Genomic DNA, 20013 nt, shown 5'->3' on the forward strand with positions numbered 1-20013 from the left:
TTCAAGAAGACTCTCTCTGAAGGAACAGATGAAGCCACGATACACAGCCTCCCCTCCATCACCTGTATCCTATATCCTCACATGTGATTTGTCGCATGGCTGCCATGCTGACCAATCAAAACAAAGTTCTGCTGTGAGCAGAGCTGGGGCTGAGCACTGAGAGAGCTAAGCAGAGAAAGGAACAAACTGGGAGCCGGCTCTCTCTCGATGTGAGCCGGCTCTTCTGATTCACTATAAAGCATCGACTCTTAGAGCCACAGCTTTTGATCATGACACATCACTAATGTGATTAATCTGTGTTACAGTTATGAGGGGGTCCTTGGACAATTTTCTCACCTCTTTTGTTTTTTTCTTAGCTCATTTTATATTTATTGAGAAAAGAGAAAGCTGAGATGAGAGTTACCCATCATTGTTACTTGGTTGCACTAATAAAGTGAAGTGCTGTACATCTGTGGTTGCATTATTCTATTATCAATTTGCCATAATTTTTAAGTATGTAAGAGATGATTTCATTGATAGCCATAGACTACATGTCTTTCAATGTAGACTTCCACTGAGAGGAACATATTAGACTATTTAGGAACTAAATTAGGAACTCAATTTAGACTGTCATACCAGCTTGATCATCAATGAAAATGTCCTGGAAATGTCCTGGAAAATGATCTCTGGAAAAGAGTCGGAACCCTGAGTGCAACATCAAATTAAATCAACTCTCTTATTACAATTATCCTTTAGATTAATACTCACTCTTTCATTCACGCACATCCAGCTTCTTGTCACTCGTCTGTCACTGCACCAGCTCTCATCACCGCATGGCCTCACTCACTCACAGTCAAACACTAGCTGGGGAAGCCCCTCCCACATTGAAAGTGAAAGCATAACTTAAACAGAACTGAAACCAAACAGGATTTAACATAAATTTGGGGCCTTTTCTACAAATATAATACAAATAAAATCAGAGAATATCAGAATAAAATACAATAAAATTAAATGAAATAATGACAATAAAATCAATAAAATAAAATCAGAAAATATCAAATCAAATCATTACAATAAAATCAGAGAAATACCAGCAAAATAAATACCAAATAAGATATCATATAATAAGATATTATAAAATGAAATAGATAAAAATGATGCTAAAACAACTCCAAGTTAAACGCCAGATTAAACAGGCAAGTCTTGAGTTTACTTTTAAAAACACTCAGAGAGCTCGCCAATTTAATGTCCAGAGGAGATGCTATCTAAAGCGCTTTTATAACCCTGAGATTTGCGATTGATTTCACAATAAGCTATTCTGTCTGACACTGTTTTAAGATCCTCATCACCTTTGCTTTCTTGGCGCTGTTGCAGCAAACATCTCCCGCTCTTTGGCTCCATCCAATTCCAGGTGTTTTTTATTCTGCTGGTATAGGCTGATAGGATTATATGCTTCCTCATCAGGTTTCTTCTGGTGATGCAGACAGACTTATAAGTAATTTGATACTTCCCGGAGCTCCAGAGTTTCACTCTGTGACTTGCCTCTGACCCTGTATACACTACCCACCTCAGCTATTCTTGCTCTCCCTCGCCCCGTCTGGGTAGAGAGGCCGCTGCACCAGCCGAAAGGACCAGCAAGGCTATGGGAAGTAATCGTATTAAATGAATTTGATAAATGGATCTGACAAACAAGTGGAAATTGTTTTCTGATATTATATTAAAACTGACCCTAGGGTTTTAGACTGCAGATTTATTGTTTTTCAGTTTAGCTATGAAGTTTCACATCCTTCTTGTTTTGACCAACATATTTGATAAACCTTGGGTGCTCAGTTTGACTCACGTACACCAGTCGCCCATGCATTTCACACTAAGCCTCACAATTCCATAAACCAGGAATCCTTTTATAGGCTCACTTTATCAGGAAAACCTTTAAAATCCAATGCAATACAAAGATAATGATGTTTAGTTTGAATTGAGACTGTAATAGAGGAATTACTTTATTGTTATTTGTATTGTTATGGTTGTAGTTTGCAGTGACATTAGTAGAAGGGATGAATATCAATCAAATCTAATTATTTCTTTATCACTGTCCTGAAGCTGACTGGGGTCATTTAAGATCTACTGCCCAACATGAGTTTGAAGAGGTGATATGTTCTGTAAAGTTTGAGGTGGGGAGACAAAAATAATGTGATCACAGTATTTTATTTTTGTAAGAATATATTTATTTTACATTTAAATCCAATCCACTAAATTTATATAGCACGTAGAAAAAAAGAATACATTTACCAAAGTGCTGCAGAGTGAAGTAACTCAAGTTAAAACACAAAGAAACATAAAACACCTTAAGAATAACTAAAGATACATAAAAACATTAAAAGAAGATTATTTAAAAGGAAATAAAAGAACAGACAGAGACAGAACTCTCATGCTGGGTTAGAAGCCAAGGAGTAAAAATACATTTAAAAAAAAAAGATTTAAAAGTAGGTAAGGTTGGGGCAATCTAACATACAAATCTCCAAGTAATAACACTTCAATGTTAGCCCTAGAGTGCACATTTGAAACTTTGTTTGTGTCAATTTTGGCGCCCTCTGTGGACAAAGTGATACCACTTTACTCTTGCTGTCTGTATTCTGAACATGCATGAACAACTACTGTCTTCTAACATTTAAATTTGTCACTAACTGAATATTTGCAATTAAAGGCTGTTTCTACAGCATGATGACACTCATCTAGTTTGAGGCCTACCATCCTTGTAGCAATTACAGGTGTGTAAAATTACAGTATAGGAAGTAGTGGTGCAACGGATCATCGTTGATCCGTGATCCGTACGGATGCCTCTCCACGGTTCGGCACGGAAGTGGTCCGCGGATCGGTTGATGAAAAAAGTTGCGCGTGTTCACGTGATGACTGCATGTTCAATCCACACTCACTCGTTAAGCGCAGCGGTAGTCATGGCAAGTGAAGGAGCAGAGGAACTTGAAAAAACCTCCTGCATCTCTTAAGTCACATGTATGGGAGCATTTTGTGTTTCCCTGTGAAATACAGTGAATACTGAATGTGCTTGAGCCACGTTATGAAATTCCGTTGCGCACCCACTAGACCAGAGGCCGTCAATACGCGGCCCGCGGGCCGCACCCGGCCGCCTATATGTGGTCCCCGAACTGTTATTCCTTCACTCTGTGTTTTGGTCGGGTCACCCCGTGTTTACCGGGACTTGTCTCCATGCCAACGATACGCAGACAGGCTGTTACTGGGTCACTTAGAGTCCACTGCTGCGAGTGAAATTTTTAACTTTCACTTTCGTTTATTGAGCAGTTCGCATATTGGCACTTTGCCAGCTGTAGGACCCTAGCATAAAACGTGTGTTCCAAGTTTGCAGCTCAAAGAAAAGTGGACGGTGAAAATCAGCGATTGAAAGAAGTATAGAGTGAAACTTTTGGAGTTCCTCTGCTCCTTCACTTGCCATGCCATGAAATGCAGTGAATGAGGCAGGACTGGGCCCACAGATAGGGTGCTTTGCACATGCAGTACATTTTGAGTTGAATGTTGTTTTTATTTAATGGGCAAAGTGTTTTACAAAATAAATGGAGGGACAAAGTTATATTTGTCTTGTCCTCTTATTTTTTTTTTAATTTTTTTTTTTGCTGATCCGAAAAATGATCCGATCTGTGACTCAAAACTGTGATCTGATCCGAACCGTGAGTTTTTTTATCCGTTGCACCCCTAATAGGAAGTGTATGATTTGTGGCTGTTGGTCTATTTTGCTTTTCTGGAACATAAAAAGACATTACTGTTAACAACATTCTGTTTTACAACCAGCTGAAAAATCCTCACAGGAGCTTTAATCGGCCGTTTGACAGACATTTATCGACCGTTTCCATTACATCTCTTGCGTTCCTCCTGAACTCTGCAAAGCCGGCACTGAACACTGCAGGGGTCCGCATTTGTCGACAGAGGTGTAAAATCAATCCTCTTTTAAAATCGAATAACTAAAACTAAACTTCTCTGAAAAGTGAGCCCTTTGACATAAATCAGTGTGATAAAAATCGACTATAATGTAAAATATGTATACAGAATTTGTATGATATATATATTTTTTGACATGTATTTTGATTAATAGATGGAGGAGACAGGGTTTATAATCTTAATTGCAGCCATTCAGCAGAGGGCGCCCTAAATCTTCTGGCTTCACAGTCCGTGAACACTAATAGTGTCCATGTTGATGTACAGTCCATAATTGACACAAACAGCATCATTATTTCTTAGTTCCATAACCTTACATCTGAGAAACTGTGTTCTAATTGTTTCTTTCTCCCAGCTTTGTTTTTGTTTTGTGGTTACAGTCTGCTGCGGTGATGTCACTCAGTCCCAAATGGGAAAAAAGACCATGTCTATTTATATTTTATTTGCCCCAAATTCCTCTAACTTCTGTCTCCTCCTCTGTCCCTGGAGATCCCTCCTATAGTCAGTTGACTTGTTATGCTCAGGACGACATTCTGAAGTTAATTTTTTATTTCTGGTTCATAACCGCCTTAGTGGGGTGCAGCGGCGTGCTGCACTGCCTGGGAACCTTGGAGACTCTCTCCTGAGACTCCTGTAGAAGTCAGGCTACCTTAGCTGTGAAGTTAGCCCGATAAGGTGCCTCATTTTTCTCTTTGATTTATGACTGTTTTTGTTTCCAAGGGAATGGGATGATGAATTTGTTTTCCTTATTTTTTTTTTTACTGCTGTTTTCCTCCGTCTAGCTTCTGGTGTCTTCCTGAGATGATCGCCTTCAGTCCATTTCTTTCTGCTATTGATGATGAGCTGTGATTACAGTATGTCGCTGATCACGTAGTCACAGTCATCACACTCTAACCGTATCTTTGGAGACTGATTAATGTCACCAGATAATATTCCAACAAGTCATTAGGGGTGGTTAATCGGTCCGATTTCCCGATTCGATTCAATTCCGATTATTGAGGTCCCGATTCGATTACCAACTGATTTTCGATTATTAACGTTTCTCGATCAGCGATTATTGATTTTCTGTTTGACAGTAACCCAAAATTATTGCACCATTAAAAAATAACAGTCAGTTGCTGAATTACCTCTCTTTTATTGAGTAACAACTTAAAGCACTTTATGTGTAGTGTAGTTGTAACTTCAGAATCATTTGTTTCTAACTTGAAACAAATGTCCACACTTGGAGTTTTTTTTCTGTAGAACAAAAATACAGCTTTGGAACTGTGTGTGTTCCCAGCTGTGTAACACCTTGCACCTTTTATATACTGTAGAACACAGAAATGACACAACACATTGTGTTGTGACTGATCAAATTTTACTAAACAACAATCAGTGGTCTAGAATGACCAGATTCTTTGCACTCTCATTACAACAACAATTAAATGGAAGGCTTATTTCCTTTAGATTTAGAACCAACTTACTGTAGAGCCGACGCGGACCTCAAGCCCTGTGATTGGTCCGCTCGGCAGCTTTGTATTTCCCGCATTTACAGCACTTCCGGGATCCCGGACATCGGCCGCACATCGGCCGTGTATTTCATCTCCTCCTCTCTATTCTTCATGTAATCATGTCTGTATGATAAACAGCAACATGTATCAGCTGTAGATTAACATAACACGCTCTGAATCTCTGTGGAAAAGTAAACAGAGATCGTAGCGGGGCAGGAAGCAGGCGACCGGCTATCAGAGAGACCGCACTGCCCTCTAGTGTTTCTAGCGGAGAATTGCTGCGCCACACAGACACACCGACGCACAAGTATGTGGGGCTCAAGTCCGCGTCAGCCCCTGCTGCGTAGGGGAGACGCAGAAGTATAAATCAGCCTTAAGTCAGCCATAACACACAGATAAGGACGGGAGCAGGGAGAGAGACCTTGACTACTACCCTGACACTATCTCGCCCGTCACAGACGACATAGGAAACAAGTTACTCTAAACATGACATTTAGACTGAAAGAATAAAATAGTTAAACATTCTTACATGCACATATATAAGACTATGAAAATTCCACGACAGTGCTAAAAACTGCAGTTCATCGAGGATCCGCTTGAGGCTGGCTCCGGAAGTACCGTAAACCACATACACACCAATTCAAAAAAGCCGATCTATACAGCAGAAATAAACATGTTTACAGCCTGGTACAAAAGACGAGTGTAGTCTGGATAGCTCATTTCTCGATCGGCACACACTGTGAGGGGGGTGAATTTTTTTCTAACGCGGCAATTTCGAAGATATTGAGATTACGAGTCTTCCAATGAGAGGCAAAGCTGACTTGATTGACAGGCGGGGACACTGTCGCTGTTGGCTAGGAGGCTCAAAGCCTGTCTCTTTACAAGCAATATAGCTCCTGCCAACGATTGACCTCAAAACAGTGCCTCAGAAACAGATGGATGACGTCACAGATCCTACGTCCATATTTTATGCAGTCTATGGTTTGGACGTTACGTTCTACTAGTTAAGATGAACCTTACATCTCTGTGGTGAAACCAAACAACGAAACAACTTAAGTTACAATCTAACTAGTTTCAACGTATGGTTTAGTGTGGAATTTACACCCAAACTTAGGACACAGCTGGTGCAACACGCTGCAGGTGCTTCGATCCCGCTTGTAGAGGTGTCCTTGGGCAAGAAACTGAACCCCAAACTGCTTTCAAAGTCATTCCATCAAAGTGAGTGTGGAAATTACGGTTAGTATTAGAACCTGATGAGCCTTTGCCATCAAATTACGGACTCTTTTGTGTGAACTCGAGAAGTCTGACATGTATTGTAAAGTGCTGTGAGCAGGCAGTAGAGGATCAACATAAAAAGCACAGTTTATTTACCATTTACCATAAAGCTGTGAAAAATGTTTTCAGATTATTATTGCAAAACAACCGCTCGTAATTCTGAGGACATACAGGCAGGGAAAGTGATTGAAGTTTCTCATTTGGGATGTGGGAGGGGTGCCAGATGTTAGGAACTAATGAAACCCAAGGGCTGCCAGGGCACGCTAGATTAGCAAACAGAATTTAAAATACTAATTACTTTAGAGGCCAGACAGAGAGCATGTCAAATACAAAACACTTAAAGGCACGTAGATGAAAAGCAGGTCACTTTATTTTCTCTTAAAAAGAAATATGGTACTGATGAGGAACAAATTATTAACAGATAGCTGACAGGGCACATGATAGAAATAAAAAAAACACAGGCTGAATGCCGTGGGCGCTTTCACTGGAAGCTGAATGGATTTTGCCCTCTATTGATCAGCCCTAAAACTTAGGCTGAATTCCTGCCAGATTGGCCACAGTTTGACTTGCAGTCTGAGGGGGGGGGTCATGATACCAGATCAATTGCGTGTATGAATAACGATCTGGCTCTTTGACCACCTGATTGATTTCTGGCATGTTAGAAATTCTAGTTGGCTGTCTTGCTCTTCCATAGACTGATTTCTGACACGACTTCTGTCAAGAAATCTGTTGCTAACTGTAGTAAGTTGTTTCAGATTTATTGAATTCTTTGTGGTTGTAGTTTCAAGACTGCCGTGAAAGAAAACTGTAGTTTTGCAGCTGCCTTGTTGTCTGCTTTTCCCAATCACCCGTGGCACCATATTGTTCCTTTTTTTAAAACGTAAACACCCATACTGTATCTATCCAATTGATCTGAACAGTGTGAGCGTAATAGTCCCAGGTTCAGGCTGTGCAAAGCCGAAAAAATAAAGCATGTAGTGTGAGATAACACAGCAGACATGATCAATAGAATCTCACAGTGTCTTTCCAGATCTGCTGCCTTTTCCAGCCCGCCCTGACCTTCAACTCTGACACCAGGACACACCCCTTTGATACATTATTGCCTCAGCCTGATTGTTCCTGCTCTGAAGATGAGACTTTGCTCCAGGTGTTGTGGAAAGCCATTAGATTGTCTCTGTCTGGTCTCTGAGATGCCCAATCCTTTATTAGAGGCCTCTAAAAGCTGACTTATGTCGCTACCATCCCCTCCCGCTTCTCCCTCATGAGTTTCACGGCACATGTCTTTCAAATTTGTTGCAGCAGACTCTGACTGACAGTTCCAGGCCTGTTGGCTTCCTGTGCAATATTTCCTGCTATAGATCAACTGATTATTTTCCTTTGCTCTCTGCCTCACCTACTGATGATGAAAAACTAGCATGCAGTCCCACTGAGCTATGCATTTCAATGAAGCTCATGTCAAGACCCCCCGGCTTGCCTTCTATAAAACCAGAACGGCCTGAACCATGGCTCGGTGAAAAGTGTTCGCTAAATTGATTTTTTCCCCCCTTCTCAAACATGAGAAGAGCCTCATTCCTGCAGCATTCCCCGTCTTCATAAGCAAAGCGGAGGCAGTTTTTGTCAGCAGCCCTCATATTTATGACCCTGTCACACACGGTCCTACACTTTGATGATAAAGAATAGATACAGTCCAGAAAACGTCACATCCGGATATTGCTGAAGGGGAAAAGCCACAATGCAGAAGAGCTGCTGCGTGCCATTCTGCAGGATAAATCAATTTAAATGATTTATTATCAATGTTATATTTACCATGTCCAAACAGTGCATGATTTTTTCCAGGGGTACCATAAATGTTGGATTAATAGTTAGAAGGCAAGTGACTTACAAACCACGCTTTGCAAGGCTACACAGGGTGTAAATCCCTCTTTGATACACACCGTCCATAATAATAATCGTCAGGTGATGGGAATTCACTAAAACATGCTGTTCTATTTAGTAATAATGAAAGTATGAGAGGTTTAATTTATTATATCTCTAGAAAATGTGAAATGATCTCTTATCAGCTGATTAGCAGATGACATTTGTAGTCTTTTATAACACATGGATAATAATCCCATCCTGTTCTGTTTCCTTTATTTATGTTTCATTCTTTAATTGACAGTAATGACTCAATTTATGACATGACATCTTGTTCACATTAGCATCCAAGTTTAGAATCTGTGCATTCGCAGTGTGAAAGGTTGGGGGGTAATAATTGTTTCCCTCTTGTGGAGCCCCGCCCCCAACTGTGATGTGACTCCAAATGTTTCTATTAGAGCCTTAACTCTTCTTCTTTTCCCTTTTGTAAGAAGAAAACAGTTGATGATACGATTTGGATAAAATCAAGGATAGAATAAAATGCCTTTCTCATTTTCATATGCTTGATTCATTATTGAAGAGACATTTCAAAACCAGTGTTCCTCCAATCTATAGTATGAATGCCTACTGTTTCTGCCTGTTAGAATGTGTTGGATTAAAGGCCTGTGTCCACTATCAGCTTTTCTTGAGCTGGCAATGCCGACAACCTTGGTCAGACTCAATCAATCAATCAGACTTTATTTGTAAAGCACTTTTCAGAAGTAGTTATAAAATAGAAAAAAAAAAATACCCCCAAACTCACCCCACAACCAATATGTAAGGTTAAAAACATCATCTAAAAATATTAGTTGCCGAAAAACTGAGGAAACACTATCATAATATCTTAATGAGGAAACACTGGAGGTAAAATAAGACATGAAATTAAACTCACCAAAATAAAAATAATTAATCAGATAATAAAACACTAAAAGATTATACGAGTAAAATAAACTACAAGTAAATACATCAAATTAAAACAGAATGTAATATAAAAATGCTCAGAGGTATTCCATAAAAATCACTAGATTAAAATGAAAAGATCAAATGAATAACTAAATAAATAATGAAATAATCCACAATAATTAATTAATAGATACAAGTGAAATATAAAGTGAATAAATAATGTATATGTATCTGTAATAGTTTAAATTAAAGCTACAAGCAGCATTGAATGGACCCTCACAACTTCTGTCACGTTGGCGTGCTGAGCAGTCTCAGAGTTTGTTGCTGCTGTGGTGTCTTCAAGAAACTGATCAGCCGTTTCTGAAGTGCATCTCACTTTCTAAAGGCTGATTTATACTTCTGCGTTGAATCAACGGCGTACCCTACGCCGGGGGTCCGCGTAGCTCCCGTACCTACGCCGAGGCCTACGCACGCAGCTGACGTGCACCTCCTCCAAAATGTAACTCCCCGTAGAGCCGACGCGGACCTCAAGCTCTGTGATTGGTCCGCTCGGCGGCTTTGTATTTCCCGCATTTACAACACTTCCGGGATCCCGGACATCGGCCGCACATCGGCCGTGTATTTCATCTCCTCCTCTCTATTCTTCATGTAATCATGTCTGTATGATAAACAGCAACATGTATCAGCTGTAGATTAACATAACACGCTCTGAATCTCTGTGGAAAAGTAAACAGAGATCGTAGCGGGGCAGGAAGCAGGCGACTGGCTATCAGAGAGACCGCACTGCCCTCTAGTGTTTCGGCGGAGAATTGCTGCGCAACACAGACACACTGACGCACAAGTATGTGGGGCTCAAGTCCGCGTCAGCCCCTGCTGCGTAGGGGAGACGCAGAAGTATAAATCAGCCTTAAGGGACTGCTGTCACTGTGCTTCTCTTCAGCACCGTGGACAGCGACACGCTTGCTCCCTTTACCATTCAGTAGTCACAAGGGAAGGGAATCTTCACTTAAGATATGACTTTTAAAGCAGACTAAAATCTGAACTAGATAATAAGTGAATAAAGAAAGATAGAATAATAGAATAATAGACTCAGTTAAAAGCAAGACTAAAAAGGTAAGTCTTGATTTTGCTTTAGTTTGCTGTTGATTTCAGAGCGCCCCCCCACTTCCAGCTTATGAAAGACATCTCACGGCACCTTTGCTTCTACAGGCTCAATAGTTGATTTTATTGAAGGACATTTAATGAAGAAATTGTTAAAAGAAAAAAAAGGAATCCTGTCCTTGAAGAAAAAAATAGTCTGCTTAGTTTACCCTCCGCTTTTATTGCTGACAAAATTGATATCGATCAAATTTTTATCTTTGTACCATATTAAAGTCAATTCATCATAACTACATCCCTTTTATTCTCAGTACTTTGCAGACCATAGATAAATTGATCAGTACCACAAAAGCTGTGCAAAGTTTAAACACAATGGTCAAAACTTGGACGCTGGGATTCTTTAACAAAAGCAAAGTTCCCCCCTAAATGCCTTCCACAGTGCTATATCTAGAACTCATATGGTATAGTTTGCACACCAAGCTGCCATCCCCAAGTCCCGGTAGGACGTTGTCTGTATCAGATGTATGCAGAAGATGGCTTAGACTTCAAACAAAGACCAAGCAAATCCAGCAAACTGAAAACCCCGGCATTGTAAAGCACCAAATTAGCCGGCTTGAGCCACTGTGCCAGTTGGAGTGCTTTCTGACTGCAGTGATCCTTTGGGCTTTTTCAGTCAGAATGAAGCGAGTTTTTCTCCAAATTATTCCATGCATACTTCTGAAACAACCATCCTCACACACATATCATGTCTGTGGACCATTTTAAAACTCTAATATAATCATTAGAGCAGCTTTCTTGTAATCAGTAGGTCACCCCTCACCTGTTTGTAACAACAACACATGAAAATATGACTTTAAATAATCATCTGTTCGAGGTCTCTTTAGTTTTTAATACCAATCAGGCCACAATGTCATTCTTTGTCAAAGTAAAAAAAGCTCCACAAAAGCTACAAAAGCTCACAGACTCACATCTATACTTCTACATATAACTCTTCAAGAAATTAAATTCAGATAACAGCATCCCATTTCAGGTTGTCACCTTGAAATTTTGTGTGGAGTTGATGCTGAGAGGCATGCGGTTTGTTGATTAGACGAGTACAAACACAGAATGCTAATGTTCAGAGAGAGAGTTCTTTAGTTTCAATCAGGGGAGAAATGCGGTTTCTCACATTTCACTCCTGCTGTCTTTCTCTCTGTTACCTAAAGGCTTTCTGCCTAAACTCACAGAACAACTTCACTGCTCGATTCAAGTCCTCGCTGCTCTTTGTCTCGTTCCCTGCCGTCACTTGTGGGTGAAAACCTTGGATCTCTGGAATATGATTTGTCAGTACCGAGGAAAAGTGACACTGTTTTTATCCTGATTGTCACACTGTTTTCATTTTATGATGGAAGTCTCAGAGTCAGAGATGTTTGCAGCACATTGTCTTTCTTATGCAATGCCTCAACTAAAACACACAGAGCAGTGTTCCTTCATCAGATTTAAATACAGGTTTAATGATCGTTACTATCAGATGAAGTGGAAACAGAACAAAAGTACTCACAGGGTTTGAATCCAAAGTGCTTTGCAGGCGATGTCAGATTTAATCAACCAATCAATGAACTCTCTGAAAATGTACAGGTAGAAGTTTCAGTGTGCTAGCTTTGGCACCTTTATATTATAATGTAAAGAAATGCTAAGAGACTTATGACATTTTATTATTGATTGTTGTTATTTATCCCTTCAATTCACTTGTTTAATAATAAATGATGTATACACAGTTTTGTACCCTCTTGTCATTCTGAACATTTGATTAATGAGAGCTACATTTCAGACCACTGCTGGGCTAGCAGTTTAAGCATGTGCCCCATGTACAGACGCTCTATATAGGGTTTTTTAATGTCACATAATTTCAGCATTTTAATGTCACTTTATTTATTTATTGAATGATTGATTGATTGATTATCTTGCAGTGTTTACTTTTTTCTTTACATTTATTATTATATTCTATTATCTTATTTGTTTCTAACGTTTCATTTTTCATTATTTAACTGCTAATTTTAGTGCTTTTATTTACTCAGACTATTATCTTTATCTTTTTTATTGTCTTAAATATTCATGATTTACTTTTTTCCTTTGGCGCTTAAAGCTGCTGTTGGTAGTCTTGATATGAACATCAGTTCGGAGAGAGATTTCGAATGTCAACACTACTCCTCCCCTCTCTGCTCCCGTAACCCCGCCCACAAAAGATCATTGTGAACATTCTATGAGGAAGTAGTGGCTTCCCAGCGAATCAGGGCGACTTAGTGGGGCCGCCAATCGACCAACCAGGACAGAGGGTCGGGGAGTAGCTCTGATTGGTCCGTGATAACGGGAACGAGGGGAATAATAACATTGCTTGATACAAAGGCATTGGAAAACACAGAGATCTCTCCATAATCTCAAATTACTTCACTTACAGATGAGTACCGATTGGTATTATGACCTTTTCACCAAACCCAGCAGAAAAAAAGTAACGTTTTTGACACCATTCCTACCAACAGCAGCTTTAATTAAATTAATTTTATTGGAATTGGTGTGCATTGGTCTCTACTTCAACATCCTCTCCAATAAAGATAAGATAAGATATTCTTTATTGATTCCCCATTGGGGGAAATTCTGTTGTTACAGCTTACAACACGGGGCAGGGGAATACAACAATGTACTTGCATAAATAAAAATATAATAATAACATTAATAATAGTAATGATAAAGTTAAATTCAATAAAATACAAATACAAATAGAATAAAATAAAATATAGCAAATATTACAGATATAAAAGTGAAAAATAAAGCATACAATATAAAGTTGACAAAGGCCAAAAAATATAACTTAAAGGTGACATATCACGCTTTTTTCATCAATATATATTGGTCTAAGAGGTCCCCAAAACATGTCTTTAAAGTTTATGCTCAAAACAACACAGATTTTGGCATGCCTGAAAAGCCCTCTTCTTCAGTCCTCCTCAGAACAGTCTGTTTTCTCTCTGACCACGCCCCCTCAGGAAGTGGATGTGCCTCGGCTGTCCAGCACGTTGATCTAATGTTTACATGTTGGCTGAATATACACGGCTGCTCAGAGATCGCGTTACTTCAACCCTCTGAATCTGATCCAGAATCTGATCCTGACGGAGAGGCGCCTGTAGCAGGACCTTTCTGAAGGATTGGTCATAGATTTAGTGTTTCTTGTTGTTTTATTTATCAGTATGTAGACGTGTGTCTTGGTACACAGCTACGAACATGTAGCTATGTGGCTATGCTAACTAGCGCTAGCACTTATCCATGACAAATAAAAATCATCCACTAGATCTTCAAATCTGCAGGCCTGGGGAGTAAAACCGACCTCTACCAGAAAGGCAGCAGGACCTTTCTGAAGGATTGGTCACAGATTCTGTGTTTCTTGTTGTTTTATTTGTCAGTATGTAGACGTGTGTCTTGGTACACAGCTACAGCTATGAACATGTAGCTATGTAGCTATGCTAACTAGCGCTAGCACTTATCCATGATAAATAAAAATCCTCCACTAGATCTTCAAATCTGCAGACGTGTGGAGTAAAACTGACCTTTGTGTTTATTAAGACAGCCTACAACTAGCATGCCTCCCTCCTAAGCTCCTTGTTAGCACACATTTGTGCAGGTAATGAAAAACGGAGGGGGGATTCAGTATTATTTTATACAGTCTATGGGCTGAACAAGCTCCGAGCTCTGACTCCGTTACAGACCGGATATTGTTGTTACGTAACAAAAACACGGAAGTCTGAAACGGCTCGTTTCACACACATTTACAGAAAGGTGGAGAAATCAAAACAGGGGCAGAATGGATTTTTTTCATTCTCGGGGGGTTTGTAGACATGCCAGGGACACATATTTCAGGTAGAGAACCATTAAAAAGTCAATTTTGCATGATATGTCACCTTTAAAAAAAAAAAAAAAAAAACAGAGCCAAGTGTCCACCCAGGTAAAGGTTAAAAAACACTCCATGTGGGAATAATAATTTCCACTTGTCTGCATCTTCTGGCTGAATGAAACTCCTCATATGGCATTAATGTCTGATATTTTCTAACCCAGAAGTGAAATAACTTGTATGCTTTGGCTCTCCACGTAGATGGCATTGCCTTTTTCAAATGATGTCTCCCTCCCTTCACAGAGAGAAACTTGCCCTTTTAAAGAAAAATAAATCCATATCATGTGCCACTCTCAGGAGTTCTGTATTACTTTAAGTTTTCCATCAAAGCCCCCCTCTGCTTAAGGTTTATTCCTAAAATCAACATTCACTTAAAGAGCAGCAGGAACATTCACTCCTCCTATAGCTGATTTGTTGGCGCTGCGTGAACTTGCTTAACCTTTTTTTGGTGACAAATGTCACTAGCTTCATAAAAGTATAACTTCAATAACAATCAAACATTTCCCCTGGCCCTGAGCTCCTTCTTCTGTATTATTATTGTTTTTTTCTCCTCCTTCAATGTTTATTTCTTCTCTCAGAAGATCAGTGCCGGTGTATCGAGACCTTTAAGTCGAATTTTGTTCATTCCGGTGTTTAGATTATGTTCACTGTATAGATTATATCTCTACAGAGCTACTGATAAGTTTCTGATTTATGTTTTTAAACTGAATTTAAGGCTGTAAAGGTTGATTAAATGTCTTTCTTTTGTACCGCAGAATAAACTTCAGAGACATATTTGATAACTTGTATACTTTGTTGGCTGTTTCAGACAGATTGGTGTTGTCACATCGTTGGTAGAGTCAGCTTTCTCTGCACAGCGAGTAAGCAGATCAAATTAAGTTAGATAAAGAAGAGCACACATTGCTTTACATCCTTGTCTTAACAGGAACTTGGTTGACTCAAATAACAAACACAAACACTTGTTCTCAACACTTACGGGAAATGACTGAGGTTACAGATTGTTATGTTACACTGCAGAGTTTGATGCTGCAACAGAAATGAAACCCTGATCAATATCTATTGATCCACAATGTTTATTCCAGATGTGTTTGCATCGACCTGTATTGCAGGTAAAAGAGTAAACACATGCAATCACTGAACATTTAGGCTTTCAAACACTTGGTAAGGATCAAATTTCAGTTCAGTCCATAGTTTTCCAGTGCAGCTTTATCATCAGGCATGCATCTCGTCCCATGTTTACTACTGCAGCCCGTCCCCTCTGCTCTGAGTACTAAATTCTACCTGTGTTTTTCTGTCTGTCTGCGGTGGTTGATGGGTATGAAAGTGCTGTCAGTTGTCAGTCTTACACTGTTGTGATATTGATTTATTGTTTGTTGTTTCAGCTGGGTGCAGAACTTCGGGCATGAGGGTCTCGGACTGCTGCTGGACATTCTGGAGAGGTTGCTTTTCAAGAAACAGTGAGTTTATTTATTTATATGATTATCCTTAAACAAACCAAGCACTTCTATTTCACTAGAACTTCAGACACCAACGGTAAATAACTAACAAATGAATAAGAAAACAGTTAAGTTTGTGGTAATGTTTGTCTTAGAAGTCACAGAACAGTGTAGCAATCATTTAAATTTCATTAATTTTTGTAGATTTCATTTGCATTAATAGAGAAAATGAAGCCCATAGGTGCAAAAGTTCTCTCTATCATTACAGCTTTCTTGCTCGTTCATCTGAGTGGATTAACACGTCATTGTGCTTAAACACTGTGTTTATAATTCATCGTCTTCATGCTGCATGATTTAAATTAACTCATGCTGCTTTCTGTCCCCAGGCAAGAGAAGATTGACAAGAAAAACCAACATAAAGTTGTCCAGTGTCTCAAAGCCTTCATGAACAATAAGGTAATGAGAACTGAGTGTTACAGGAAGTCTGACATAAATGATCAACAAATGTTATCCTCCGACTCTTTCCAAACAGAGCAGGTCTAGACCGTACTCTATGTTCTATTATTAACAAAGACCCAACATCAAGACAGGATAAGATCCAGTCCCATTTTACAGACAGGACTCAGTCTGATCTCATCTTAATCCACCATGAGCAGAGCACTTTGCAGCATTTAGCAAGTTACAGTGGCAAGGACAAACTTCCTTTAACAGGCAGAAACCTCCAGCAGGACCAGAGTCATGTTAGACACACATCTGCTGAGACCGTGTTGGAGAGAGGGATAGAGGGAGATGATAGTGGTGAGACGGATAGTAGAGATCCAGAGGAACCTATGAGACAAGGGAGCTCAGGGACTCCAGAAAACTCTATGGTTAGTAACTTTAATGGGACAGGGAGAGTTAAAGTAAGAGACAGGCAGATAGAGGAAAGAGAGGGAAAGACAGGATCCCAGTGTGTCAGTCTAAGCCTATAGCAGCATAACTAAGAGCTGGTCCAAGCCTGAGCCAGCTCTAACTATAAGCTTTATCAAAAAGGAAAGTTTGAAGCCTACTCTAAAAAGTAGAGAGGGTGTCTGCCTCCCGGACCCTGACTGGTAGATGATTCCAAAGGAGAGGGGGCTGATAGCTGAAGGCTCGACCTCCCATACTCCCAATTCAATGCTTGTATTTGGGAGAAGAAGAGAGACATGATGGTGGTGAGGCGGATTGTAGTAATTGTAGTCTTTATGGGTCTTTTGTGAATAGAAGTCCTGTTACGGACATAAATTACATTCAACATAAGGGACAGATATGTTGGTGAATGCATACCCCCCCTTTGCATTTCCCAAAGTCATATTTTACTGGTCCTATGTTTATGTTTGTCTGAAACACATCCAAGAATTAATGTGTCAGTTGTCCTTTTATCCCAAGGGGGGGAAAAACATACAAAATAAATCTTTTATTTTGTGTTGTCTCTGATCTCCAAGGTTAATTTTAATCTCATCTACATCGACATCTGGTGTTTTCATGCAATTACAAATTAGACATTTGGGATTTCAATTAGAAAGGACTTACCGCTATTGGAGGAGAATAGCAACATCACAACAATATGGAGCAAATCGAGGGGAGTTTCACTAATGTCCTGATGCAATCTGCCCGACTCAGTGCGACACATTCGCACAGATTTAAAGCTTCTACTTTATTAAAATTCCACACTCAAGGCAACTGCTTTCTGATTGTCCAGGAACGATAAGACGGAGAGTGAGAGGGGGATAGAAAGAGTAAGACAGAGAAAGAAAACATCATTAGATGATTGTTTTAATGTGGCTTTGGGCTGCAAATAATAACCACAAATTACAGAACAGTGTGTGTTTGGAATAATGTGCCGAAACCTGCTGTCTTTTTATTTAGCTTTATTTCACTGTTCTTCAGAAGTGTTGCAAAGACGACAGGATGCAGACTTTTTAAGTTACAGATGTAGTTCCTGAGAGTTGCAGAGAAACAGATTGGCGTTTTGAAGGACGTGAAAGTAGGGCAGATTGAAAAAAACAACAAAAAATGGTGCTGTAACTAAAATTATGTCTCTCACTGACCTCATTTGTGTAATTATGTGTCTTGGTAAATAGATTCGGAGGAGGGAAACTGACATTTGGAGCCTACCTCTTAAAGAAGAAATACAATAAAAATACAATAAATCACTAGGAAGTTTTTCTTCCTTCAAAAACTGTATTATTTAATTTATTATTTATTATTTAATCACAGTTTGCTTATCCGATTTGTCTAAGTGAACTTTTAAATTTAGCAAAACCATAAAACAGTATGATTGCTCTTGTGATAAAATGATTTCACTGGAGGCTAATAGTAAAATTGAATTAAAGCCAAAGCCTGAGCACTTTTGCTATAAAAAAAATGTTATATTGAGTTTGCTTTATTCCACAATACCTCGGCTTTTCCTCCTTGTGTGCTGTTAGCTCACAGATACAGAGAAAAAAAGGATCTTGCCACATGGAGCTAAAACCCAGCGGAGACAGATATACAGCCACTCTGGCACAAAGTGTGCTGTAAGGTCTCATGTAATCCTGCGTCTCAACAGGCGCCAGACGCCAGCATTTACCCGTAGGCCTCTCTGTCAGCCCAGACCTTTCCCTGGCTAGAGAGGCATCTTGGGATGGGATGTACCCACAATGCCAAGAAGACAGGTGTTCTCTGCCAGCTGTCATAGCAGCCTTTTTTTTTCTTCTTCTTCATCTGCCTTCCTGCATCAAGTCACACACTTTCATATTTTCTATTGTCTCTCACAACTGGATAGATAATGTAATACTATAAGTTACCACAAAGTTTGACTTCTCTTTAACGTGCTGTAATAAGAAAACCAGTTCTCCTGATATAAGTTTGACATCCATGAACGCTGTGTAACTCGGTAAACTAGCTGCCTCTTCAAATACATCAAACCAACAATGAACAGGGAAGCTGGAAACATGCCTGAAGTGCGAGGTCGTGCGTGGTGTTCGCAGCAGGTCTAAAAAAGCTTTGCCTTGAATTGTTTCTCAAAAGCTGAAGAGACATCACTTATTGACGCCCTCCCTGGTAAAAGAAAAGCCTCTTTCATTGAAAGAGAAAGAATCTCTTTATTCTAAGGGTTTATTTGTAATGAAAATTAAATTTTCTAACAATAACATGTTGATGAATAGATATTTTTACAATACTCCACGAACAATAGATGAGCCTGAGTTGTAATTGTTCAGCAATAATTATGGTCCTGAAGATTGCCAAAACTGTTCTTCCTTGTTTTCACAATGACACTCTGAAGTCTGTGTTTTAGCAAAGGGTACGACTTGCTTTGCACAATTATTCTCATCAGTTTATCTTCCTTTTTAACCCTTTTATCTGAAGAATTTCTCAGACTGTTTGATGCATTACACAAATAATATTAAAGCCAAGTTATCCTTGCATTGAACAAGAATTAATCTTGTGTTTTTGTTAGTTTCACATGTGTTGCATACTTATTGTTGCAAATGAGCAGAATTACAGAAAATCCGTTCATCATGTTTTTTCTTTGTGTTTCCTGCAGTATGGCTTGGATCGAATCCTAGGAGAGGAGAAAAGTCTTGCATTGCTGGCAAGAGCTATTGATCCCACCCAGTCTGCCATGATGACTGACGTGGTAAAGCTGCTGTCAGCCATCTGCATTGTGGGCGAAGAGAACACGTACGTTCTGTCTGCAGCCATCCTGTCAAAAATATCTGTCTTACTGCTTCTCTAATGCTGAATGTCAAATTCACAAAATTTAGACTCCCCTTCAGCTCAGGCTGTACATCAAATTACGCTCTAGATGATAACTACCCTTTAATGTATTGAAACCTCAGGGTGTGATGGTCAAGTTGAAGCATGAAACAGCCAAACATTTGCCTGTGATAAGGTCTGAAGTGAGAGCCTGTTTCACTCTCAGACACATTTATTACAGCACAGGTAGCAGCACATTCTGTAGTGGGGATAGATTGCAGGAGTTGTGCCTCCATCAGTTTGCATTTTCAAGTATGAAAGTCTTTTTTAAAATTTCATTAAAACGGTATTGATTTCA

General features: G+C 39.5%; 1 protein-coding gene across 4 annotated transcripts in view; it reads left to right on the forward strand.

Moving 5' to 3' along the window:
- The window catches only part of LOC117810642 (protein diaphanous homolog 3-like), a 256109-nt gene that overhangs the window by 44699 nt on the left and 191397 nt on the right, over window positions 1-20013 (forward strand). For all 4 annotated transcript variants that reach the window (XM_034680563.1, XM_034680566.1, XM_034680564.1 and 1 more), the window contains 3 exons: window positions 15903-15977; window positions 16343-16412; window positions 19504-19640. In XM_034680563.1, the coding sequence (XP_034536454.1) occupies window positions 15903-15977; window positions 16343-16412; window positions 19504-19640 (282 nt within the window). The remainder of the gene's footprint in view (window positions 1-15902; window positions 15978-16342; window positions 16413-19503; window positions 19641-20013) is intronic.

Source organism: Notolabrus celidotus, chromosome 3, assembly GCF_009762535.1.
Source record: "Notolabrus celidotus isolate fNotCel1 chromosome 3, fNotCel1.pri, whole genome shotgun sequence".
NCBI lineage: Eukaryota > Metazoa > Chordata > Actinopteri > Labriformes > Labridae > Notolabrus > Notolabrus celidotus.